Source organism: Poromitra crassiceps (genome assembly GCF_964638095.1).
Source record: "Poromitra crassiceps genome assembly, chromosome: 1".
Lineage (NCBI taxonomy): Eukaryota > Metazoa > Chordata > Actinopteri > Beryciformes > Melamphaidae > Poromitra > Poromitra crassiceps.
The window spans coordinates 13,464,512-13,492,465 of record NC_139623.1 but is presented as its reverse complement, the minus strand read 5'-3'; the positions used below and the strand labels follow the sequence as shown (position 1 = coordinate 13,492,465).

The 27,954-nt window shown below is 46.1% G+C and overlaps 1 protein-coding gene across 1 annotated transcript in view; it reads left to right on the top strand.

Moving 5' to 3' along the window:
* Nucleotides 1-27,954, top strand: part of efna4 (ephrin A4) — a 64,828-nt gene that overhangs the window by 25,282 nt on the left and 11,592 nt on the right. Inside the window, exons 2-3 of the mRNA XM_083640781.1 lie at nt 4,740-5,029; nt 15,212-15,280. Of these exons, the coding sequence (XP_083496907.1) occupies nt 4,740-5,029; nt 15,212-15,280 (359 nt within the window). The remainder of the gene's footprint in view (nt 1-4,739; nt 5,030-15,211; nt 15,281-27,954) is intronic.

Here is a 27,954-nt window from a genome sequence, read left to right as displayed (position 1 = left end):
CACCCTGTTCCTCTCACACACCCTGCCCCCTCTCACACACCCTGCCCCCCCTTACACCCTGCCCCCCCTCTCACACCCTGCCCCCCTCTCACACCCTGCCCCCCCTCACACCCCCCCCCCCCCCCTTACACCCTACACCCTCTCACACACCCTGCCCCCCTCTCACACCCTGCCCCATCTCACACACCCTGCCCCCTCTCACACACCCTGTCCCCCTTACACCCTGCCCCCTCTCACCCACCCTGCCCCCTCTCACACACCTTGCCCCCTCATACACCCTGCCCCACCTCTCACACCCTGCCCCCTCTCACACCCTGCCCCCCCTTTCACACCCTGCCCCCCCTTACACCCTGCCCCACCTCTCACACCCTGCCCCCTCTCACACCCTGCCCCCCCTTACACCCTGCCCCCCCTCTCACACCCTGTCCCGTCTCACACCCTCCCCCCCTCACACACCCTCCCCCCCTCTCACACCCTGCCCCCCCCTCACACCGTGCCCCCCCCTCACACACACTGCCCCCCCTTACACCCTGTTCCTCTCACACACCCTGCCCCCTCTCACACCCTGCCGCCCCTCTCACACCCTGCCCCATCTCACACACCCTGCCCCCTCTCACACACCCTGTCCCCCTTACACCTGCCCCCCTCTTACACCCTGCACCCTCTCACACACCCTGCACCCTCTCACACACCCTGCCCCCCCTTACACCCTGCCCCCCTCTCACACCCTGCCCCGTCTCACACACCCTGCCCCCTCTCACACACCTGTGCCCCTTACACCCTGCCCCCTCTCACACACCCTGCCCCCTCTCACACACCCTGTCCCCCTTACACCTTGCCCCCTCTTACACCCTGCACCCTCTCACACACCCTGCCCCCCTCTCACACCCTGCCCTGTCTCACACACCCTGCCCCCTCTCACACACCCTGCCCCCTCTCACACACCCTGCCCCCTCTCACACACCCTGCCCCCTCTCACACACCCTGCCCCCTCTCACACACCCTGCACCCTCTCACACACCCTGCCCCCCTCTCACACCCTGCCCTGTCTCACACACCCTGCCCCCTCTCACACACCCTGCCCCCTCTCACACACCCTGCCCCCTCTCACACACCCTGCACCCTCTCACACACCCTGCCCCCCTCTCACACCCTGCCCTGTCTCACACACCCTGCCCCCTCTCACACACCCTGCCCCCTCTCACACACCCTGCCCCCTCTCACACACCCTGTCCCCTCTCACACACCCTGTCCCCCCTTACACCTTGCCCCCCCTTACACCCTGCCCCCTCTCATCTCCCTCTCTCTCTGTCTGCAGTCAGACTCTCTCTCTCTCTCTGTGTCTGCAGTCAGACTCTCTCTCTGTGTGTCTGCAGTCAGACTCTCTCTCTCTCTGTGTCTGCAGTCAGACTCTCTCTGTGTCTCTGGGGTCACTAATTAAAACACTTTCTCTTTACTTTCCTTTGTCTTTACTTTACATTCCCCCCACCTGCTCATCTTACTTTGCTTTCTTTTCTTCCTGTCCTTTTCTCTCTCTCCGTCCCTGCCTGTGTCCTAACCTGTCTCAACACTACAGCTGTCTCTCTCTCCATCCCTGCCTGTGTCCTAACCTGTCTCAACACTACAGCTGTCTCTCTCTCCATCCCTGCCTGTGTCCTAACCTGTCTCAACACTACAGCTGTCTCTCTCTCCATCCCTGCCTGTGCCCTAACCTGTCTCAACACTACAGCTGTCTCTCTCTCCATCCCTGCCTGTGCCCTAACCTGTCTCAACACTACAGCTGTCTCTCTCTCCGTCCCTGCCTGTGCCCTAACCTGTCTCAACACTACAGCTGTCTCTCTCTCCGTCCCTGCCTGTGCCCTAACCTGTCTCAACACTACAGCTGTCTCTCTCTCCATCCCTGCCTGTGCCCTAACCTGTCTCAACACTACAGCTGTCTCTCTCTCCATCCCTGCCTGTGCCCTAACCTGTCTCAACACTACAGCTGTCTCTCTCTCTCTTGCTCCCTGCCTGTGCCCTAACCTGTCTCAACACTACAGCTGTCTCTCTCTCCATCCCTACCTGTGTCCTAACCTGTCTCAACACTACAGCTGTCTCTCTCTCTCTCCATCCCTGCCTGTGCCCTAACCTGTCTCAACACTACAGCTGTCTCTCTCTCCATCCCTGCTTGTGCCCTAACCTGTCTCAACACTACAGCTGTATCTCTCTCTCTCCATCCCTGCCTGTGCCCTAACCTGTCTCAACACTACAGCTGTCTCTCTCTCCATCCCTGCCTGTGTCCTAACCTGTCTCAACACTACAGCTGTCTCTCTCTCCATCCCTGCCTGTGTCCTAACCTGTCTCAACACTACAGCTGTCTCTCTCTCCATCCCTGCCTGTGCCCTAACCTGTCTCAACACTACAGCTGTCTCTCTCTCCATCCCTGCCTGTGCCCTAACCTGTCTCAACACTACAGCTGTCTCTCTCTCCGTCCCTGCCTGTGCCCTAACCTGTCTCAACACTACAGCTGTCTCTCTCTCCGTCCCTGCCTGTGCCCTAACCTGTCTCAACACTACAGCTGTCTCTCTCTCCGTCCCTGCCTGTGCCCTAACCTGTCTCAACACTACAGCTGTCTCTCTCTCCATCCCTGCCTGTGCCCTAACCTGTCTCAACACTACAGCTGTCTCTCTCTCCATCCCTGCCTGTGCCCTAACCTGTCTCAACACTACAGCTGTCTCTCTCTCTCTTGCTCCCTGCCTGTGCCCTAACCTGTCTCAACACTACAGCTGTCTCTCTCTCCATCCCTGCCTGTGTCCTAACCTGTCTCAACACTACAGCTGTCTCTCTCTCTCTCCATCCCTGCCTGTGCCCTAACCTGTCTCAACACTACAGCTGTCTCTCTCTCCATCCCTGCTTGTGCCCTAACCTGTCTCAACACTACAGCTGTATCTCTCTCTCTCCATCCCTGCCTGTGCCCTAACCTGTCTCAACACTACAGCTGTCTCTCTCTCCATCCCTGCCTGTGTCCTAACCTGTCTCAACACTACAGCTGTCTCTCTCTCCATCCCTGCCTGTGTCCTAACCTGTCTCAACACTACAGCTGTCTCTCTCTCCATCCCTGCCTGTGCCCTAACCTGTCTCAACACTACAGCTGTCTCTCTCTCCATCCCTGCCTGTGCCCTAACCTGCCTCAACACTACAGCTGTCTCTCTCTCTCTCCATCCCTGCCTGTGCCCTAACCTGTCTCAACACTACAGCTGTCTCTCTCTCCATCCCTGCCTGTGTCCTAACCTGTCTCAACACTACAGCTGTCTCTCTCTCCATCCCTGCTTGTGTCCTAACCTGTCTCAACACTACAGCTGTCTCTCTCTCTCTCCATCCCTGCCTGTGCCCTAACCTGTCTCAACACTACAGCTGTCTCTCTCTCCATCCCTGCTTGTGCCCTAACCTGTCTCAACACTACAGCTGTCTCTCTCTCCATCCCTGCTTGTGCCCTAACCTGTCTCAACACTACAGCTGTCTCTCTCTCCATCCCTGCCTGTGCCCTAACCTGTCTCAACACTACAGCTGTCTCTCTCTCCATCCCTGCCTGTGTCCTAACCTGTCTCAACACTACAGCTGTCTCTCTCTCCATCCCTGCCTGTGTCCTAACCTGTCTCAACACTACAGCTGTCTCTCTCTCCATCCCTGCCTGTGCCCTAACCTGTCTCAACACTACAGCTGTCTCTCTCTCTCTCCATCCCTGCTTGTGCCCTAACCTGTCTCAACACTACAGCTGTCTCTCTCTCCATCCCTGCCTGTGCCCTAACCTGTCTCAACACTACAGCTGTCTCTCTCTGGCCCCGCCATCACTCACGTTCCCTCTCTGTTTGTCACACATGTCCAGCTCATTTAGAGTTTCCTACTTTATCCGCCCAACTGTCTTTTCATCTGTTATGATTGTCATGAAATCTTAGGATTTCTTTCAATTATGTTTGCCTCTCTCTTACTTTGTTCTGCATCAACTATTCTCATCTCCCTCGTTCATTTCTCCCCTGTTTTTCTTAACCTCTCTCTCTCTCCTTCTCAGTTATTTTGTGCAGGAGTAATTATCACACTAGCTTACAGTAAGAATGTGCAGTTCCTCCTCTGCCCTGTTCTAATACTACTGTCTTGTCCGTAGTTGTTATTATGCCTAAAACCAGCCAACCTTAACTTGAGGTGCGTGTTCGTGCGTGTAGTGTATGTACTTGAACAGAAGAGCGTACGTGCCTGTGTTCATCTGTATCGTGTAGTGTATGTACTTGAACAGAAGAGCGTACGTGCCTGTGTTCATCTGTATCGTGTAGTGGTCAGTGGTTTATTTTACACTGAACTTACTTTTCTCACTGGTCTTAATTAGCATATGAAGGATTGTTGTTCTATCTTCTGTCTCTCAACCCGTCTCCTTTGTAAGTCAGATGTTTTCCCAGATATGAAGATGGAATTGTATCATTCTACAATGTATCAAATCCCAAAACAAAAACAAACAAAAAAACAGCTGCAGAACTTTGCTTTCTCACCCTGTGTAATCGTTCTATAATATTGATGAACTATCCGTCTGCTGGAGCCATCCACACTCCTCCAGGCACAAAGGAATTATGGAATATCTGTCATCCATCTCTCTCTCTCTCTCTCTCTCTCTGTGCTCTACCTCTACCTCTCTTCCCCTTTCAGTCATATATCACTCTGTAATTGTCTTGTGAAATATTGATGGCGTTGTCGTTCTCTCTCTCTCTCAGGTTAACAGCGGGTGATCTGTCCGTCCAGGTGAATCTGAACGACTACCTGGACATCTACTGCCCCCACTACCCCGCCCAGGGCCCGGGTCAGCCTGAGACGCTGGCTCTCTACCTGGTGGTGGAGAAGTCCTTCCAGGGCTGTGTGGAGACCAGCGGGGCCATCAAGAGGTGGGAGTGTAACACCCCCCATGCGCCGTTTGGACCGGTGCGCTTCTCTGAGAAGATCCAGCGCTTCACCCCCTTCTCCCTGGGCTTTGAGTTCCTGCCTGGACACCACTACTACTACAGCTGTGAGTAGGGCATGCATGTGCTTATGCATGTATGTGTTTGATTGATGTTTTATAGAAATGGGGGGAAATGTCTATTTCTAAGATGCAATATAGATGATCACATTTAAAATGAAATCTTCTCGTGAAATAATGAATTTTTGTGTGTGGGATAGTGGGATAGCTGCAAAAGAGAACAAGTAAATATTTGATGTCACAGTCGATCACCTGTGTCTGCGCGTAGACACCTGTGTCTGCGCGTAGACACCTGTGTCTGCGCGTAGACACCTGTGTCTGCGCGTAGACACCTGTGTCTGCGCGTAGACACCTGTGTCTCCGCGTAGACACCTGTGTCTGTGCGTAGACACCTGTGTCTGTGCGTAGACACCTGTGTCTGTGCGTACACACCTGTGTCTGTGCGTAGACACCTGTGACTGTGCGTAGACACCTGTGTCTGCGCGTAGACACCTGTGTCTGTGAGAGTGTCGCAGTTATTTGGAGAAGATGTGAGCAAAGAAGGTTGAGAGCAGCTGCTTTCGCCGAGGTGTTTTTCATTAGGCTTTGAGATTCATCGTTCAAGGTTCAAGGTTTCTCTAAGCCCGGTAAAAGAGGGTCAACATGGTTTTGTCTATGTGAAGATGGGACTGTTTTCTCAGGCAATAGACGCCTTTTTTACACACTATTACCTATTTTTAACCCTCTCTCCCGTTTTCGTAATTTCTTGTTAATTTCCTGATATAATAGTGATACAAATCCAATGGCTGTAGCAGATGAGATTTATTAACATAATTCTGCCTTTTATGTAAGCTGTATCTTCACAAGCCTTTCAAAAGATTTCAGGGCAAGAGAAGTGATGGCGACCGGCCTTAAGTCATTAAGAGCTTTGGGTCTGCTGCTTTTTGGAACAGGGATAATAACAGCCTGCTTCCACAGGCTAGGTAGGTTGGCTCAGAGACAAATTACAAATAGAAAAGATAGAACTGAATCGCCTTGCACAGGACTTAAGTAAAAGGCCAGTGATATTATTATTATTCTGATATTATCAGGGCCAGGGCTCTTGTTTGTTTTTAGTGAAAGGAAGGCCTTTTCCACTTGTCTCTGCTCTAGGACGAAGTGTTGATCCTCCTTTAGTTTATGTCTCAGTCCCTCAACTTCGTTTTTAAAATCAAACTGTTGATCAATTCTCAGGCACAATTTATTAAGACAGTTGGCAAATTCACTATTTGACCTATAGCCATCTAGTAATGTTGGTTCTGCTCTTGTTTTGCTGTATGCCTGCACTTGTTTTCATTCCGGAGCAGGCTGAGGCAAGGTTCCTCTCAGCCAATTTGCTCTCCAACTTATTTTTATACTTTTGTTTAGCCCTTAGTATTTCTACTTTCACCTCCAGTTTGGCTGCATCTATCTCAAGAGCCCCTCCTTGACTCAATGATTTATTCTTCCTCTGTAGACTAGATTTAACTGCATTAGACATCCAATGTTTATTATTTGGGTTACAAAAAGTAACATAGATTACATCAGAGAGTTCATCGATGTCTTTACAAGAGTCTGCAAACATCTCCCAATCAGTGCAGAGTGTTGGCAAATTGCAGCTTTTAGCATAAATGTGTTCCATAAGTGCATTCTGCATCGCATTCATATGATGTGTGCATCGCATTAATATGATGTTTCCTCAAACCTGTTTCAGTGACACTTTCCTCTTTTTCCATGACATCCTCCCATGCTCTCCGTCTCTCTTTCAAACCACTGGAGGAGGCAAGAAGGCGGGAGGGAGAAAGAGAGAAGATGACTTAGTGCAGCTTTCCCAACCTTGGGGTTGGGACCCCAAGTGGGGTCACATGGAATTCAAATGGGGTCGCCTGAAATGTCTTGTAATGCTGCGTTCACACCGACCTATTAAAGTTTTTCGCTGGCATCGAGTTTACATACAAAGTCAATGCAAACGAGCGAGTGAGCGTATATTCGCCCGGGAGAAAAATCGCTGGGCGTCCAAGCGACAGAGACAGAGCGATAGGGAGAAAATACGCTCATCGCCCCAGATGAAATATCCCAACTCGAGCGAAAATACGCTGGCATCAGTCGCTCGCTGTTCAACGCTGATTGGCTGCCGTGTGAGAGCGAGTCAAGGATCACACTGGCTTGGAACAAACCGCTGGTTTATTGTGTGGCAACAAACCGCATTGACAGGCTGACAGCTGACATGAAGTGAAGTCTGTACTACCGGTATGGAGCTCGCATTAGGAGCACGCTGATAGGCTTAGCTTGTAAACATCTACGGTGGCTCGTAGTGGACAAACATCATGACATTGCGTAACGTTATAGCCCCCACATGTCCGTCATTTCGTGTGCCTGTTGACGAGCGATTTAAACAGAGCGACAGAGCCATTCCAAAGGGTTGAATCAAGCGACAGAGCGACAAATAAATATCTCGGTGTGAACACAGCTTAACACATTCAGTGCCACAGCGCTTCAGTAAAATTGTCTGGAGCCTGTGCCAGATTCACTTCCATTCAGTTGAAAACAGCTATAGAATTTTTTCTATTATGGCTATATTAACGGGGCTGGACTTTAATGAAAGATTGAACACTCCTGCTTCTTCCAAAGAAGAAATTTTGTTTCTAGACAGTTCCATTATGAAATTATAGCCTCTCAAAAAAGTGCACTTTCAAGGGTTTTCTGTCGTTTTTTTTTTCGTTCCAAGATATAGCCCCTTTTATGAATACCTTTTGCACTCTAATTTCGAGCACATTTTCACTGACTCTGGCTGGTGTTTTCTGATGTGGTGGCGTGTGGTGTGGTTTCTGTGCAGCCACACACCCCTCCCCCCCCCCCCCCCCCCCCCCCCCCTCTCCACCTCTGAGCTGCGGGCTCCTCCCACACGCACAGACTTTGCTTTCTCGACTCCGTTTTTGCCCCGGACAGATCCCAGCTTTGCTGCGCGCATCATTTCCTTGATGGGCATCAAGGAAATGATGCGCGCTGGCAAACGCGACTGAACGAAAAGGCTTGGCCCGTTCGGCTTCGGATGGCTTTCTAGGAAATCGTGTGGAGATAGATAGAAGCATAAGAGCTCAGTTGTGAGCGCGGATGCAGCCGAGCCCACTCTCGCTGTAGACGGAGCAATATATACGGCTCTGGCACAAAGCATGCATCGGTTTCCACGGCTTTCTCCGCTGTCTCCTGTACAAAGTAAAGGATCTGAGGTGGGTGGAGCAGCTCCTGTGACGATGTTTAAGGTGGCGCCGTGTGATCCCTTGAAGGGATTCATGCTCACTGGCTGGGTACGACCTTAAACAGCAGAATTATGGAATAATATGAATTATGATTTTAGGACGTCCACAGACGTCCTTGGCACTGAACGTTACTTTTTTTTAGGACGTGCACAGACGTCCTTGGCACTGAATGTGTTAATGGATCAATACAGTAATTATTCTTATTATAATAAAAACACCACACACACAATTTAAAACAAAGTGAACATATCCTATGTTTTCGTAAAAGCGTCAGCTAAATGACCACATGTAAATGTAAATATACATAATTGTCATGGATAGACCCCCCTTATCAATAGAAAAGTCTTTCTTCAGGATCGGGGTACTAAAGTAATTCATTTTTACTTTCTTATTGAGACATGGAAAATGGTCAAAAATCTAAATTGAAGAATGAAAAACAGTAAAAAAAAAAAAAAATTAAGCTGAAAATCAATTTTCAAACACAATCGAAAAACACAAAAACAATCAAAGTCTGACCCCATTTTTCATTTTGACCATTCCCTTTTCATCATTATTCATTTTGTATTGGAAAAATGCAAAATTAACATTGAAAAGTAAAATTCAAAGTCAAAAATTGAAAATTGAAAATTGAAAAATGGAAGTCACATGACCATTTCAGGGTACGCCAACATTTCAAGGTACGCCCATATAAGGTACGCCCACAGACAGACAGAAAACGGAAGTCAACGCGCAGCATTATCAATAGTTAGTGGGACATTAATGGCTAACGTAACGTTAGTTCCCGGATCTGAGCAAGGAGCTCACCTATTAAGCCCTGAAGCCCCTGTTAGCCAGCAGGCTAACATTAGCATATCTCTGAGATTAGCGTTATAACAATTCCCGTGGATGGTATAACGCTATTTAACTGAGCCTGACACAGGATACTACTTTTATTTTGACTTGCCGCAATTGACTTCCATCTTCTGTCTGTCTGTGGGCGTACCTTATAGGGGCACGTTGCTGCTGCCCAGGTACATGAGGAAATAAATCAACAAAAAGACATTTGGAGTGCTGGCTTTTCTCTTGTTCTTATAAGGGCATACCTTGAAATGTGGGCGTACCCTATAATGGTCACATGACTTCCATTTTTCAATTTTCAATTTTGTATTTTTAACTTTGAATTTTACTTTTCAATGTTAATTTTCCATTTTTCCAATACAAAATGAATAATAATAAAAAGGGAATGGCCAAAATGAAAAATGGGGTCAGACTTTGATTGTTTTTGTGTTTTTCGATTCTGTTTGAAAATTGATTTTCAGTTTAAATTTAAAAAAAGAAATTGACTGTTTTTCATTCTTCAATTAAGATTTTTGACCATTTTCCATGTCTCAATGAGAAAGGAAAAATTAATTATACTTTAGCACCCCGATCCTTCAGTATTGAGGTGGCCTGTTCAGCGATATGCTACAGGAACTGATCTGTAGGCCTATTAGTGGGGTTTGTGTTAACCCACTTAGCTCTTTTTCCATTTTCATTATTCATAGTTAATTTGCAGCCTTGTAAATACAAGCTCACCTGTACATATCCTGCACCAGTCAAATAAAATCCTCACTTTGTGTACTAATTTGCTATTCTGCCTCTGGCTGCCGTCCCCAATAATAAACATGAAATAGCCTAAAAGTGGTCTAAAATGAATGTTTACTTGCAACATAGTATTACAAAGTATTACATGGTCGAAAACAAATTAATTTTTAGCAAAAAAATGGTCTTGTGTTTTGAATGCCTGGGGTCGCTAGAGTTTTGTCAAAGTGGGGTCACAAGCTGAAAAAGGTTGGGAACCACTGGCGCCTTGGACACACGGCAGCGATCCCCCCCCCTGCATGTAGACGCCTGCTGTCGCTGCTGCCCATTCATATAGAATAGAATAGAATAGAACTTTAATTGCCATGCAACCAGGGTCGGTGGTATTTGGTTTCGGTACATACAGTAAGTATTGGATACGTCGCCAGGTATCCCAGCATGCTTTGCAAGGCAATGAGTGGTGGACTGCAGCGACGAGAGGAGGGGCCAGTTTGAAATCAGCCAATTGAAGAGGGAAATACAGCAAGACAGCCAATCAAGCTGCAGCACCAATCAACCAGCAGGCAACACCAGGCATCTACTCGGGATTTTTTTCTTTTTTTTTGCTGCAGTGTGCCCAAGGCGTTAGCGGCTGTAAAATCAGATGGATGCAACCCACAACCTCCCCCCTTCCCCCGTATGTAGTTATGTACGCCTTACAACTTCTGGTGGCGGTCCAATCAAGAGGGAGCGAGGAGGAGGACAGGAAACAACACGGAGCCTGAAAGCCTGTGAATTTTAGTGAATGCATGGAATGGAAGGGTGACAACAAAGAAGACAGAGGGACAGCGACGCGTAGGAGGAAGAGATGGAGATCAATACATGACAAGAGAGAGAGAGAGAGGGAAGAAAAAGCTGGCAGAAAAGCAGACGGAGGTAGAGGAGCGTGGAGGAGTGACAGAGAGAGAGAAAGAGCAAAGATAGACAGTCTGTGACAGCACAGGAAGGGAGGGGGGAGAGGGAGAGAGACAGACAGGGAGAGAGAGAGAGAGAGAGAGAGAGAGGGGGAGAGTGAGAGAGACAGGGAGAGAGAGAGGGAGAGAGAGACGGGAAACAGGCCGGAAGAGTGCATGGAATCCACACAGGAGAAAGAAAAGGGAGAGCAACAAAAAGAAAGAATCTTTACATAAATTACTGTTGCGGTCAGTGGGACAATGGGGCATTGTCAAGAGCATGAGAGAGTGGTTTCACACGCACACGCACACACACACACACACACACACACACACACACACTCTAACACACTAACACAAATACACGTGTGTACACACACACACCCACACACATACATATACACGCACACACACTGGGCCATTGTGGTTGCGCAGGCCAGTTCAGAGAGAAGCAACAATAGGGTATCCCCCGCCCGCCCCCCCTGATTGTGCCACATGGGGTTGAGAGCGATTGTGTGTGTTTTGTCCACATCAAAGATCAGGCGTAAAGTTGGTCCAAATGTCTGGCTCTAGGGCTGTGCGCTGAATGGGCCCGGAGCAGCGGAGACACTATAATAGCATTAGCCTGTTTGGACAGTACAATAGTATTAGAGACACTAATGGTATTAGTTGGCTCGGTCTGAGCCCCTGTCTGTCCCTGGGTCCCACAGCCTAGGACACTGACAACACATCCCAGTGTCTGTGGCTCTCTGACAGGCCTGTCCCTGGGTCCCACAGCCTAGGACACTGACAACACATCCCAGTGTCTGTGGCTCTCTGACAGGCCAGGCACACCAACCCCTGTCCCTGGGTCCCACAGCCTAGGACACTGACAACACATCGGTCTGAGCCCCTGTCCCTGGGTCCCACAGCCTAGGACACTGACAACACATCCCAGTGTCTGTGGCTCTCTGACAGGCCCTGTCCCTGGGTCCCACAGCCTAGGACACTGACAACACATCCCAGTGTCTGTGGCTCTCTGACAGGCCAGGCACACCAACACCCACTGGCTTTGACCCAATGCTCCCAGCAGCCACCAAACAGGAAACACCTTGACATCCTGAGATATGTCGCTCACAACACAGGCCAGTTTGAGAGGAGAGGACGAGGCCTCATGATATATACCTCATGATATATACCTCATGATACTGATGGAGAGTGAGACAGACTTTAGGCCAACACACTCTCTGCTCGTGTGAAGGGTTAGCAGCTGTTTGTGAATTATTCAAATACAGCCTTTAACTGCAATTACCAAACAGATTTGTTTTATGAAACCAATGCTGGCAGGTGATGCAGTCAAGATGTGCCACTTCAGCCATGATCAGCATTGATATTAGAACAGTTGGGTTGTTTTATGTTTGCACATTCAAATGTGTTAGTGTATAGTTTTTATTTGGTTAGGTAGTGTGATGAGTGTTATTACGGTGAGGCGGCTGACCTCTTTATTCTGAAGTCATGTGCATATTATAAATTACACTTTTGCTCTCCAGTTTTATCATAGGAATGCATAATAGTAGTAATAGTAAAGAGCACCTTCAACAATGGCTATGGTTAGTGGTCATATGGGTTTTATACAGTATATAATGCGGATATCATGTCGTTGTTTACATCTGATAAAATACAATTTAATAATAATAACAAATGGGACACAAAATTACTGAATTTAAATGAACATTTATTTAACACTAATGTTGCCTGCATTGAAGTGTACTTATTAAAAACAAATCAACTAAATAAATGTCCACACGGCTCGAAACTAACTTTTTCACCACTTTCCGCATATTTAATATGTTTGTTTAATGTTTGTTGACAGACTCGGTTACAAGCCAAATAGCCAATCTAAGCGACCAAAGACATTCAAACATCTTGGTTCACTCGCCTTGCACAGCCTGCTCATATCATCTAAGTGACGAGAGGTGACAACAATGTGACAGAGTGGAGCTTCCGTCCTGTGAATCCACTACGATCTCTCATGGAACACCTCCCTCACATGATATTGTCTTGTTTGTACATTAACTCTGTGTTTGTATCACACTGGCTTGCGGTGCTTGGCAGCCATTCATTCCTACACAAGGCAGGAGACAACAATTGGGTCGAATGAGGCCTAATGCAATCATGCTCACCTGCTAAAAGTTTCTACTGATTGCTGCTTGCATGTCTATTAGTCCTGGATGCTTCCACTGCTAAAATGAAGGGGGGATAGCATGTTAAAAGGGAGTTATATGATGAGGTTTAGGTTAACAATTAATAGTTCCTTCATGATTGGATACAGATATTGGATATAGATATAGGAAATTGTAAATAATATACCAGTGTATATATGTGTAAATGTGTTTCCTTATATGTGTTTTGTTGGAGCTCCCCTGTTGATAATAGTTAGTCCCAATTGTCCCAATCAGTGTCAGCACCTGGGCAGAGGGGTAAAGGGTGACTTCTGTGTGGGAAATGTTGGTTGTTGGATTCAGAGCCGTGTAGATAGAAGAGTCCCGTAGATAGAAGAGTCCCGACATCTCCATTCACTCCAATGGACCAGTTTTTTTACTCTCAAGAGTTCCAGGAAGTAAGGTCCTGGATTAAGCAGCACTGTCAAGTTGCAGCAAAATAGACAGTTTGTGTTGTACTCTGAAAGGGTTTTCCCCCCCTTGAATCAAATTGTACATGATCAGCTTTTAGCATGCAAAAGTAGCGCGAGACCCATTCCTGGCTGTTCATTGGCTAATGAGTCTCGCATTTTGGTCCTCCGCTGACGCCACTCTCTCTCTAGAGGACACTAGTTGGGTTATGTTTTGCTGTGGCTGGTAGCACCTGTAATCTTTAGGGTTATGCTGCTGGTACTGGTAGCACCTGTAATCTTTAAAGCAGCTACGAGCAACTTTTTCGATTGTTATTAAACAGTATAAATTTAATATCAATGCATCACATCTTACCTCTAATAGTCGACGATACCAACGCAGAGTAGTCTCGCTTGAACCCGAGTGAATCGGCCAGTGTTAGTGTGTCTGTAGCCAGGGCAGATCAGGAATTGAAATGAAACGGTTTGCAGCAGCCACTTCGGCCATAACCACAAAATAACTTCCAAAAAACCTGTTAGAATATAACGAGAGATGTTCCCGCGAGTATGCGTGGCGTTCACATTGTTTATGTTATGTTGCTAGGCAGCGCAAACGGCGTAAAAAGGCAGCTGCGTTTCACTTCCGCGTTTCACTTCCGGGTTACCCGGTCCGGTCGCTCTAGAGAGCCCCCTGTTGGCGCGAGTTTAGACAGACTATAGACTTAATAATCACCTAAGGGAGCAATCTCAGATACACACGGCTTTGGTCTCGTCGACTATTAGAGGTAAGATGTGATGCATTGATATTAAATTTATACTGTTTAATAACAATCGAAAAAGTTGCTCGTAGCTGCTTTAAGCTTAATTTATACTTATTATAAAGTGTCGCTCAGCACATGGTCGCAGACGAAAAAGAAAGTGTCGCTCATGGTGTTGCATTTATACTTCAGAAGACGTTCGCCTCGGTTCAACGGTCACGTGACACTCGAACGCTATAAGCAGCTGCAGGGGGAACAAAATGCACAGTGAAACCATCTCAGAGGCAAGATGTAACGTACTTGGCTGCAGCCGCATATAAACAGCACACAATCACACAACTCGCCTCCTCTCTCTCTGGGAAATTGGTCACACATCAAGGACAGGCTGATAAAAATAGCCGGGACACGTTCATTCATTTCAATCGAGCGAAAACTAGCGGGTGGACCCCAACCAAAACAAGGAAGCGCGTGCCGTCTATATAGCCAATCAGACTTGCGCGATACTATGACATAGTCAGCGACACTAGACATTTCACCAGGTAGCAGACACTGCTCGCCGACACTTGAAAGTGTCGACTCAAGTCTTCATTTCTGTCAGCAACCTTTTCAAAAGTGTCAGCAGACGAAGCATAAATTGGGCTTTAGGTTTATGCTGCTGGTACTGGTAGCACCTGTAATCTTTAGGTTTATGCTGCTGGTACTGGTAGCATCTGTAATCTTTACTACAATAAATGGCCTCACCAAGGACTTTTAAATGCTTTTATCTGCCTCCTGACACACAGCCGGGCAGCACTACCATGTTCCACAGCAGCCACATTGACATGGCTGCCTGCATACATTCTTATTTATCGGCCTTGTGACTATCGGCCTCGGTGCAGATGATCTGCCATTCATCGGCCCGATCAATCAGTCGTCCACTAGCTATGATGGAAGGAATTCACTCATTGCTATGCAAAATTACCTGTTTTATTTGACACGTTAGTAGTTGGGATGCTGCATTTCACTGTTTGACGTTAAGTAAGCAGCACATTTAAATCTATCTCTCCCTCTTTCTATCTGTCTCTCTCGCTCTCTCTATTTGTCTGTCTCTCTCGCTCTCTCTATTTGTCTGTCTCTCTCTCCTCTCTGTGTAGCCCTGCCTGCAGATGAAGGCCCTCCTCTGCCATGTATGAAGCTACGCGTGACCGTGTGCTGCGAGCCCAGTGAGTGCACTCCTCTTCTCATCCTTTCTTCCTTCCTTTCATCCTTCTCCCCTCCACCATCAAGCTTTCTCTCCTACTACACCATCACGCTTTCTCCTACTACACCATCAAGCTTTCTCCTACTACAACATCACGCTTTCTCCTACTACACCATCAAGCTTTCTCTCCTACTACACCATCACGCTTTCTCCTACTACACCATCAAGCTTTCTCCTACTACACCATCACGCTTTCTCCTACTACACCATCAAGCTTTCTCTCCTACTACACCATCACGCTTTCTCCTACTACACCATCAAGCTTTCTCTCCTACTACACCATCACGCTTTCTCCTACTACACCATCAAGCTTTCTCCTACTACACCATCACGCTTTCTCCTACTACACCATCAAGCTTTCTCCTACTACACCATCAAGCTTTCTCTCCTACTACACCATCAAGCTTTCTCACCTACTACACCATCAAGCTTTCTCACCTACTACACCATCAAGCTTTCTCTCCTACTACACCATCAAGCTTTCTCTCCTAACTACACCATCAAGCTTTCTCTCCTACTACACCATCAAGCTTTCTCTCCTACTACACCATCAAGCTTTCTCCTACTACACCATCAAGCTTTCTCTCCTAACTACACCATCAAGCTTTCTCTCCTAACTACACCATCAAGCTTTCTCTCCTACTACACCATCAAGCTTTCTCTCCTACTACACCATCAAGCTTTCTCTCCTAACTACACCATCAAGCTTTCTCCTACTACACCATCAAGCTTTCTCTCCTACTACACCATCAAGCTTTCTCTCCTACTACACCATCAAGCTTTCTCTCCTACTACACCATCAAGGTTTCTCTCCTACTACACCATCAAGCTTCTCTCCTACTACACCATCAAGCTTTCTCTCCTACTACACCATCAAGCTTTCTCCTACTACACCATCAAGCTTCTCTCCTACTACACCATCAAGCTTCTCTCCTACTACACCATCAAGGTTTCTCTCCTACTACACCATCAAGCTTCTCTCCTACTACACCATCAAGCTTTCTCCTACTACACCATCAAGCTTCCTCTCCTACTACACCATCAAGGTTTCTCTCCTACTACACCATCAAGGTTTCTCTCCTACTACACCATCAAGCTTTCTCTCCTACTACACCATCAAGCTTTCTCTCCTACTACACCATCAAGCTTTCTCACCTAACTACACCATCAAGGTTTCTCTCCTACACCATCAAGCTTCTCTCCTACTACACCATCAAGGTTTCTCTCCTACTACACCATCAAGGTTTCTCTCCTACTACACCATCAAGCTTCTCTCCTACTACACCATCAAGCTTTCTCCTACTACACCATCAAGCTTCCTCTCCTACTACACCATCAAGGTTTCTCTCCTACTACACCATCAAGGTTTCTCTCCTACTACACCATCAAGCTTTCTCACCTACTACACCATCAAGCTTTCTCTCCTACTACACCATCAAGCTTTCTCTCCTAACTACACCATCAAGCTTTCTCTCCTACTACACCATCAAGCTTCTCTCCTACTACACCATCAAGCTTTCTCACCTACTACACCATCAAGCTTTCTCTCCTACTACACCATCAAGCTTTCTCTCCTACTACACCATCAAGCTTTCTCCTACTACACCATCAAGCTTTCTCTCCTACTACACCATCAAGCTTTCTCTCCTACTACACCATCAAGCTTTCTCCTACTACACCATCAAGCTTTCTCTCCTACTACACCATCACGCTTTCTCCTACTACACCATCAAGCTTTCTCTCCTACTACACCATCAAGCTTTCTCTCCTACTACACCATCAAGCTTTCTCTCCTACTACACCATCAAGCTTTCTCACCTACTACACCATCAAGCTTTCTCTCCTACTACACCATCAAGCTTTCTCCTACTACACCATCAAGCTTTCTCTCCTAACTACACCATCAAGCTTTCTCTCCTACTAGACCATCAAGCTTTCTCTCCTACTAGACCATCAAGCTTTCTCTCCTAACTACACCATCAAGCTTTCTCTCCTACTACACCATCAAGCTTTCTCCTACTACACCATCAAGCTTTCTCTCCTACTACACCATCAAGCTTTCTCTCCCAACTACACCATCAAGCTTTCTCTCCTAACTACACCATCAAGGTTTCTCTCCTACTACACCATCAAGGTTTCTCTCCTACTACACCATCAAGGTTTATCTCCTACTACACCATCAAGCTTTCTCCTACTACACCATCAAGGTTTCTCTCCTACTACACCATCAAGGTTTCTCTCCTACTACACCATCAAGGTTTCTCTCCTACTACACCATCAAGCTTTCTCACCTACTACACCATCAAGCTTTCTCTCCTAACTACACCATCAAGCTTTCTCACCTAACTACACCAACTACACCATCAAGCTTTCTCTCCTACTACACCATCAAGCTTCTCTCCTACTACACCATCAAGCTTTCTCTCCTACTACACCATCAAGCTTTCTCTCCTACTACACCATCAAGCTTTCTCTCCTAACTACACCATCAAGCTTTCTCACCTAACTACACCATCAAGCTTTCTCTCCTACTACACCATCAAGCTTTCTCTCCTACTACACCATCAAGCTTCTCTCCTACTACACCATCAAGCTTTCTCTCCTACTACACCATCAAGCTTTCTCTCCTACTAGACCATCAAGCTTTCTCTCCTACTAGACCATCAAGCTTTCTCTCCTAACTACACCATCAAGCTTTCTCTCCTACTACACCATCAAGCTTTCTCCTACTACACCATCAAGCTTTCTCTCCTACTACACCATCAAGCTTTCTCTCCCAACTACACCATCAAGCTTTCTCTCCTAACTACACCATCAAGGTTTCTCTCCTACTACACCATCAAGGTTTCTCTCCTACTACACCATCAAGGTTTATCTCCTACTACACCATCAAGCTTTCTCCTACTACACCATCAAGGTTTCTCTCCTACTACACCATCAAGGTTTCTCTCCTACTACACCATCAAGGTTTCTCTCCTACTACACCATCAAGGTTTCTCTCCTACTACACCATCAAGCTTTCTCACCTACTACACCATCAAGCTTTCTCTCCTAACTACACCATCAAGCTTTCTCACCTAACTACACCATCAAGCTTTCTCTCCTACACCATCAAGCTTTCTCTCCTACTACACCATCAAGCTTTCTCTCCTACTACACCATCAAGCTTCTCTCCTACTACACCATCAAGCTTTCTCTCCTACTACACCATCAAGCTTTCTCTCCTACTACACCATCAAGCTTTCTCTCCTAACTACACCATCAAGCTTTCTCTCCTACTACACCATCAAGCTTTCTCTCCTACTACACCATCAAGCTTCTCTCCTACTACACCATCAAGCTTTCTCTCCTACTACACCATCAAGCTTTCTCTCCTACTACACCATCAAGCTTCTCTCCTACTACACCATCAAGCTTTCTCTCCTACTACACCATCAAGCTTCTCTCCTACTACACCATCAAGCTTTCTCTCCTACTACACCATCAAGCTTCTCTCCTACTACACCATCAAGCAAGCTTTCTCTCCTACTACACCATCAAGCAAGCTTTCTCTCCTAACTACACCATCAAGCTTTCTCACCTAACTACACCATCAAGCTTTCTCTCCTACTACACCATCAAGCTTTCTCTCCTACTACACCATCAAGCTTCTCTCCTACTACACCATCAAGCTTTCTCTCCTACTACACCATCAAGCTTTCTCTCCTACTACACCATCAAGCTTCTCTCCTACTACACCATCAAGCTTTCTCTCCTACTACACCATCAAGCTTCTCTCCTACTACACCATCAAGCTTTCTCTCCTACTACACCATCAAGCTTCTCTCCTACTACACCATCAAGCTTTCTCTCCTACTACACCATCAAGCTTTCTCTCCTAACTACACCATCAAGCTTTCTCTCCTAACTACACCATCAAGCTTTCTCACCTAACTACACCATCAAGCTTTCTCTCCTACACCATCAAGCTTTCTCTCCTACTACACCATCAAGCTTTCTCTCCTACTACACCATCAAGCTTTCTCTCCTACTACACCATCAAGCTTTCTCTCCTACTACACCATCAAGCTTTCTCTCCTACTACACCATCAAGCTTTCTCTCCTACTACACCATCAAGCTTTCTCTCCTACTACACCATCAAGCTTTCTCTCCTACTACACCATCAAGCTTTCTCCTACTACACCATCAAGCTTTCTCTCCTACTACACCATCAAGCTTTCTCCTACTACACCATCAAGCTTTCTCTCCTACTACACCATCAAGCTTTCTCTCCTACTACACCATCAAGCTTTCTCCTACTACACCATCAAGCTTTCTCTCCTACTACACCATCACGCTTTCTCTCCTACTACACCATCAAGCTTTCTCTCCTACTACACCATCAAGCTTCTCTCCTACTACACCATCAAGCTTTCTCACCTACTACACCATCAAGCTTTCTCCTACTACACCATCAAGCTTTCTCTCCTAACTACACCATCAAGCTTTCTCCTACTACACCATCAAGCTTTCTCCTACTACACCATCAAGCTTTCTCTCCTACTACACCATCAAGCTTTCTCTCCTACTACACCATCAAGCCTTCTCCTACTACACCATCAAGCTTTCTCCTACTACACCATCAAGCTTTCTCCTACTACACCATCAAGCTTTCTCTCCTACTACACCATCAAGCTTTCTCCTACTACACCATCAAGCTTTCTCTCCTACTACACCATCACGCTTTCTCCTACTACACCATCAAGCTTTCTCTCCTACTACACCATCAAGCTTTCTCTCCTACTACACCATCAAGCTTTCTCTCCTACTACACCATCAAGCTTTCTCTCCTACTACACCATCAAGCTTTCTCCTACTACACCATCAAGCTTTCTCTCCTACTACACCATCAAGCTTTCTCTCCTAACTACACCATCAAGGTTTCTCCTACTACACCATCAAGCTTTCTCCTACTACACCATCCATCAAGCTTTCTCTCCTACTACACCATCAAGCTTTCTCCTACTACACCATCAAGCTGCTTTCTCTCCTACTACACCATCAAGCTTTCTCTCCTAACTACACCATCAAGCTTTCTCACCTAACTACACCATCAAGCTTTCTCTCCTACTACACCATCAAGCTTTCTCTCCTACTACACCATCAAGCTTCTCTCCTACTACACCATCAAGCTTTCTCTCCTACTACACCATCAAGCTTTCTCTCCTACTACACCATCAAGCTTCTCTCCTACTACACCATCAAGCTTTCTCTCCTACTACACCATCAAGCTTCTCTCCTACTACACCATCAAGCTTTCTCTCCTACTACACCATCAAGCTTCTCTCCTACTACACCATCAAGCTTTCTCTCCTACTACACCATCAAGCAAGCTTTCTCTCCTAACTACACCATCAAGCTTTCTCACCTAACTACACCATCAAGCTTTCTCTCCTACTACACCATCAAGCTTCTCTCCTACTACACCATCAAGCTTTCTCTCCTACTACACCATCAAGCTTTCTCTCCTACTACACCATCAAGCTTCTCTCCTACTACACCATCAAGCTTTCTCTCCTACTACACCATCAAGCTTCTCTCCTACTACACCATCAAGCTTTCTCTCCTACTACACCATCAAGCTTCTCTCCTACTACACCATCAAGCTTTCTCTCCTACTACACCATCAAGCTTTCTCTCCTAACTACACCATCAAGCTTTCTCACCTAACTACACCATCAAGCTTTCTCTCCTACACCATCAAGCTTTCTCTCCTACTACACCATCAAGCTTTCTCTCCTACTACACCATCAAGCTTTCTCTCCTACTACACCATCAAGCTTTCTCACCTACTACACCATCAAGCTTTCTCTCCTACTACACCATCAAGCTTTCTCTCCTACTACACCATCAAGCTTTCTCTCCTACTACACCATCAAGCTTTCTCCTACTACACCATCAAGCTTTCTCTCCTACTACACCATCAAGCTTTCTCTCCTACTACACCATCAAGCTTTCTCTCCTACTACACCATCAAGCTTTCTCCTACTACACCATCAAGCTTTCTCTCCTACTACACCATCACGCTTTCTCTCCTACTACACCATCAAGCTTTCTCTCCTACTACACCATCAAGCTTCTCTCCTACTACACCATCAAGCTTTCTCACCTACTACACCATCAAGCTTTCTCCTACTACACCATCAAGCTTTCTCTCCTAACTACACCATCAAGCTTTCTCCTACTACACCATCAAGCTTTCTCCTACTACACCATCAAGCTTTCTCTCCTACTACACCATCAAGCTTTCTCTCCTACTACACCATCAAGCTTTCTCCTACTACACCATCAAGCCTTCTCCTACTACACCATCAAGCTTTCTCCTACTACACCATCAAGCTTTCTCCTACTACACCATCAAGCTTTCTCTCCTACTACACCATCAAGCTTTCTCCTACTACACCATCAAGCTTTCTCTCCTACTACACCATCACGCTTTCTCCTACTACACCATCAAGCTTTCTCTCCTACTACACCATCAAGCTTTCTCTCCTACTACACCATCAAGCTTTCTCTCCTACTACACCATCAAGCTTTCTCTCCTACTACACCATCAAGCTTTCTCCTACTACACCATCAAGCTTTCTCTCCTACTACACCATCAAGCTTTCTCTCCTAACTACACCATCAAGGTTTCTCCTACTACACCATCAAGCTTTCTCCTACTACACCATCCATCAAGCTTTCTCTCCTACTACACCATCAAGCTTTCTCCTACTACACCATCAAGCTTTCTCCTACTACACCATCAAGCTTTCTCCTACTACACCATCACGCTTTCTCCTACTACACCATCAAGCTTTCTCTCCTACTACACCATCAAGCTTTCTCTCCTACTACACCATCAAGCTTTCTCCTACTACACCATCAAGCCTTCTCCTACTACACCATCAAGCTTTCTCTCCTACTACACCATCAAGGTTTCTCCTACTACACCATCAAGCTTTCTCTCCTACTACACCATCACGCTTTCTCCTACTACACCATCAAGCTCTCTCTCCTACTACACCATCAAGCTTTCTCTCCTACTACACCATCAAGCTTTCTCCTACTACACCATCAAGCCTTCTCCTACTACACCATCAAGCTTTCTCGTCTACTACACCATCAAGCTTTCTCCTACTACACCATCAAGCTTTCTCCTACTACACCATCAAGCTTTCTCCTACTACACCATCAAGCTTTCTCCTACTACACCATCAAGCTTCTCTCCTACTACACCATCAAGCCTTCTCCTACTACACCATCAAGCTTTCTCTCCTACTACACCATCAAGGTTTCTCCTACTACACCATCAAGCTTCTCTCCTACTACACCATCAAGCTTTCTCTCCTACTACACCATCAAGCTTTCTCTCCTACTACACCATCAAGCTTTCTCTCCTACTACACCATCAAGCTTTCTCCTACTACACCATCAAGCTTTCTCTCCTACTACACCATCAAGCTTTCTCTCCTACTACACCATCAAGCTTTCTCCTACTACACCATCAAGCTTTCTCTCCTACTACACCATCACGCTTTCTCCTACTACACCATCAAGCTTTCTCTCCTACTACACCATCAAGCTTTCTCTCCTAACTACACCATCAAGGTTTCTCTCCTACTACACCATCAAGGTTTCTCTCCTACTACACCATCAAGGTTTATCTCCTACTACACCATCAAGCTTTCTCCTACTACACCATCAAGCTTTCTCTCCTACTACACCATCAAGCTTTCTCCTACTACACCATCAAGCTTTCTCTCCTACTACACCATCACGCTTTCTCCTACTACACCATCAAGCTTTCTCTCCTACTACACCATCAAGCTTTCTCTCCTACTACACCATCAAGCTTTCTCTCCTACTACACCATCAAGCTTTCTCTCCTACTACACCATCAAGCTTTCTCTCCTACTACACCATCAAGCTTTCTCCTACTACACCATCAAGCTTTCTCTCCTAACTACACCATCAAGCTTTCTCTCCTACTAGACCATCAAGCTTTCTCTCCTACTAGACCATCAAGCTTTCTCTCCTAACTACACCATCAAGCTTTCTCTCCTACTACACCATCAAGCTTTCTCTCCTACTACACCATCAAGCTTTCTCCTACTACACCATCAAGCTTTCTCTCCCAACTACACCATCAAGCTTTCTCTCCTAACTACACCATCAAGCTTTCTCTCCTAACTACACCATCAAGGTTTCTCTCCTACTACACCATCAAGGTTTCTCTCCTACTACACCATCAAGGTTTATCTCCTACTACACCATCAAGCTTTCTCCTACTACACCATCAAGGTTTCTCTCCTACTACACCATCAAGGTTTCTCTCCTACTACACCATCAAGGTTTCTCTCCTACTACACCATCAAGCTTTCTCACCTACTACACCATCAAGCTTTCTCTCCTAACTACACCATCAAGCTTTCTCACCTAACTACACCATCAAGCTTTCTCTCCTACACCATCAAGCTTTCTCTCCTACTACACCATCAAGCTTTCTCTCCTACTACACCATCAAGCTTCTCTCCTACTACACCATCAAGCTTTCTCTCCTACTACACCATCAAGCTTTCTCTCCTACTACACCATCAAGCTTTCTCTCCTAACTACACCATCAAGCTTTCTCACCTAACTACACCATCAAGCTTTCTCTCCTACTACACCATCAAGCTTTCTCTCCTACTACACCATCAAGCTTCTCTCCTACTACACCATCAAGCTTTCTCTCCTACTACACCATCAAGCTTTCTCTCCTACTAGACCATCAAGCTTTCTCTCCTACTAGACCATCAAGCTTTCTCTCCTAACTACACCATCAAGCTTTCTCTCCTACTACACCATCAAGCTTTCTCCTACTACACCATCAAGCTTTCTCTCCTACTACACCATCAAGCTTTCTCTCCCAACTACACCATCAAGGTTTCTCTCCTAACTACACCATCAAGGTTTCTCTCCTACTACACCATCAAGGTTTCTCTCCTACTACACCATCAAGGTTTATCTCCTACTACACCATCAAGCTTTCTCCTACTACACCATCAAGGTTTCTCTCCTACTACACCATCAAGGTTTCTCTCCTACTACACCATCAAGGTTTCTCTCCTACTACACCATCAAGCTTTCTCACCTACTACACCATCAAGCTTTCTCTCCTAACTACACCATCAAGCTTTCTCACCTAACTACACCATCAAGCTTTCTCTCCTACACCATCAAGCTTTCTCTCCTACTACACCATCAAGCTTTCTCTCCTACTACACCATCAAGCTTCTCTCCTACTACACCATCAAGCTTTCTCTCCTACTACACCATCAAGCTTTCTCTCCTACTACACCATCAAGCTTTCTCTCCTAACTACACCATCAAGCTTTCTCACCTAACTACACCATCAAGCTTTCTCTCCTACTACACCATCAAGCTTTCTCTCCTACTACACCATCAAGCTTCTCTCCTACTACACCATCAAGCTTTCTCTCCTACTACACCATCAAGCTTTCTCTCCTACTACACCATCAAGCTTCTCTCCTACTACACCATCAAGCTTTCTCTCCTACTACACCATCAAGCTTCTCTCCTACTACACCATCAAGCTTTCTCTCCTACTACACCATCAAGCTTCTCTCCTACTACACCATCAAGCTTTCTCTCCTACTACACCATCAAGCAAGCTTTTTCTCCTAACTACACCATCAAGCTTTCTCACCTAACTACACCATCAAGCTTTCTCTCCTACTACACCATCAAGCTTTCTCTCCTACTACACCATCAAGCTTCTCTCCTACTACACCATCAAGCTTTCTCTCCTACTACACCATCAAGCTTTCTCTCCTACTACACCATCAAGCTTCTCTCCTACTACACCATCAAGCTTTCTCTCCTACTACACCATCAAGCTTCTCTCCTACTACACCATCAAGCTTTCTCTCCTACTACACCATCAAGCTTCTCTCCTACTACACCATCAAGCTTTCTCTCCTACTACACCATCAAGCTTTCTCTCCTAACTACACCATCAAGCTTTCTCTCCTAACTACACCATCAAGCTTTCTCACCTAACTACACCATCAAGCTTTCTCTCCTACACCATCAAGCTTTCTCTCCTACTACACCATCAAGCTTTCTCTCCTACTACACCATCAAGCTTTCTCTCCTACTACACCATCAAGCTTTCTCACCTACTACACCATCAAGCTTTCTCTCCTACTACACCATCAAGCTTTCTCTCCTACTACACCATCAAGCTTTCTCTCCTACTACACCATCAAGCTTTCTCCTACTACACCATCAAGCTTTCTCTCCTACTACACCATCAAGCTTTCTCCTACTACACCATCAAGCTTTCTCTCCTACTACACCATCAAGCTTTCTCTCCTACTACACCATCAAGCTTTCTCCTACTACACCATCAAGCTTTCTCTCCTACTACACCATCACGCTTTCTCTCCTACTACACCATCAAGCTTTCTCTCCTACTACACCATCAAGCTTCTCTCCTACTACACCATCAAGCTTTCTCACCTACTACACCATCAAGCTTTCTCCTACTACACCATCAAGCTTTCTCTCCTAACTACACCATCAAGCTTTCTCCTACTACACCATCAAGCTTTCTCCTACTACACCATCAAGCTTTCTCTCCTACTACACCATCAAGCTTTCTCTCCTACTACACCATCAAGCCTTCTCCTACTACACCATCAAGCTTTCTCCTACTACACCATCAAGCTTTCTCCTACTACACCATCAAGCTTTCTCTCCTACTACACCATCAAGCTTTCTCCTACTACACCATAAAGCTTTCTCTCCTACTACACCATCACGCTTTCTCCTACTACACCATCAAGCTTTCTCTCCTACTACACCATCAAGCTTTCTCTCCTACTACACCATCAAGCTTTCTCTCCTACTACACCATCAAGCCTTCTCTCCTACTACACCATCAAGCTTTCTCCTACTACACCATCAAGCTTTCTCTCCTACTACACCATCAAGCTTTCTCTCCTAACTACACCATCAAGGTTTCTCCTACTACACCATCAAGCTTTCTCCTACTACACCATCAAGCTGCTTTCTCTCCTACTACACCATCAAGCTTTCTCTCCTAACTACACCATCAAGCTTTCTCACCTAACTACACCATCAAGCTTTCTCTCCTACTACACCATCAAGCTTTCTCTCCTACTACACCATCAAGCTTCTCTCCTACTACACCATCAAGCTTTCTCTCCTACTACACCATCAAGCTTTCTCTCCTACTACACCATCAAGCTTCTCTCCTACTACACCATCAAGCTTTCTCTCCTACTACACCATCAAGCTTCTCTCCTACTACACCATCAAGCTTTCTCTCCTACTACACCATCAAGCTTCTCTCCTACTACACCATCAAGCTTTCTCTCCTACTACACCATCAAGCAAGCTTTCTCTCCTAACTACACCATCAAGCTTTCTCACCTAACTACACCATCAAGCTTTCTCTCCTACTACACCATCAAGCTTCTCTCCTACTACACCATCAAGCTTTCTCTCCTACTACACCATCAAGCTTTCTCTCCTACTACACCATCAAGCTTCTCTCCTACTACACCATCAAGCTTTCTCTCCTACTACACCATCAAGCTTCTCTCCTACTACACCATCAAGCTTTCTCTCCTACTACACCATCAAGCTTCTCTCCTACTACACCATCAAGCTTTCTCTCCTACTACACCATCAAGCTTTCTCTCCTAACTACACCATCAAGCTTTCTCTCCTAACTACACCATCAAGCTTTCTCACCTAACTACACCATCAAGCTTTCTCTCCTACACCATCAAGCTTTCTCTCCTACTACACCATCAAGCTTTCTCTCCTACTACACCATCAAGCTTTCTCTCCTACTACACCATCAAGCTTTCTCACCTACTACACCATCAAGCTTTCTCTCCTACTACACCATCAAGCTTTCTCTCCTACTACACCATCAAGCTTTCTCTCCTACTACACCATCAAGCTTTCTCCTACTACACCATCAAGCTTTCTCTCCTACTACACCATCAAGCTTTCTCCTACTACACCATCAAGCTTTCTCTCCTACTACACCATCAAGCTTTCTCTCCTACTACACCATCAAGCTTTCTCCTACTACACCATCAAGCTTTCTCTCCTACTACACCATCACGCTTTCTCTCCTACTACACCATCAAGCTTTCTCTCCTACTACACCATCAAGCTTCTCTCCTACTACACCATCAAGCTTTCTCACCTACTACACCATCAAGCTTTCTCCTACTACACCATCAAGCTTTCTCTCCTAACTACACCATCAAGCTTTCTCCTACTACACCATCAAGCTTTCTCCTACTACACCATCAAGCTTTCTCTCCTACTACACCATCAAGCTTTCTCTCCTACTACACCATCAAGCTTTCTCCTACTACACCATCAAGCCTTCTCCTACTACACCATCAAGCTTTCTCCTACTACACCATCAAGCTTTCTCCTACTACACCATCAAGCTTTCTCTCCTACTACACCATCAAGCTTTCTCCTACTACACCATCAAGCTTTCTCTCCTACTACACCATCACGCTTTCTCCTACTACACCATCAAGCTTTCTCTCCTA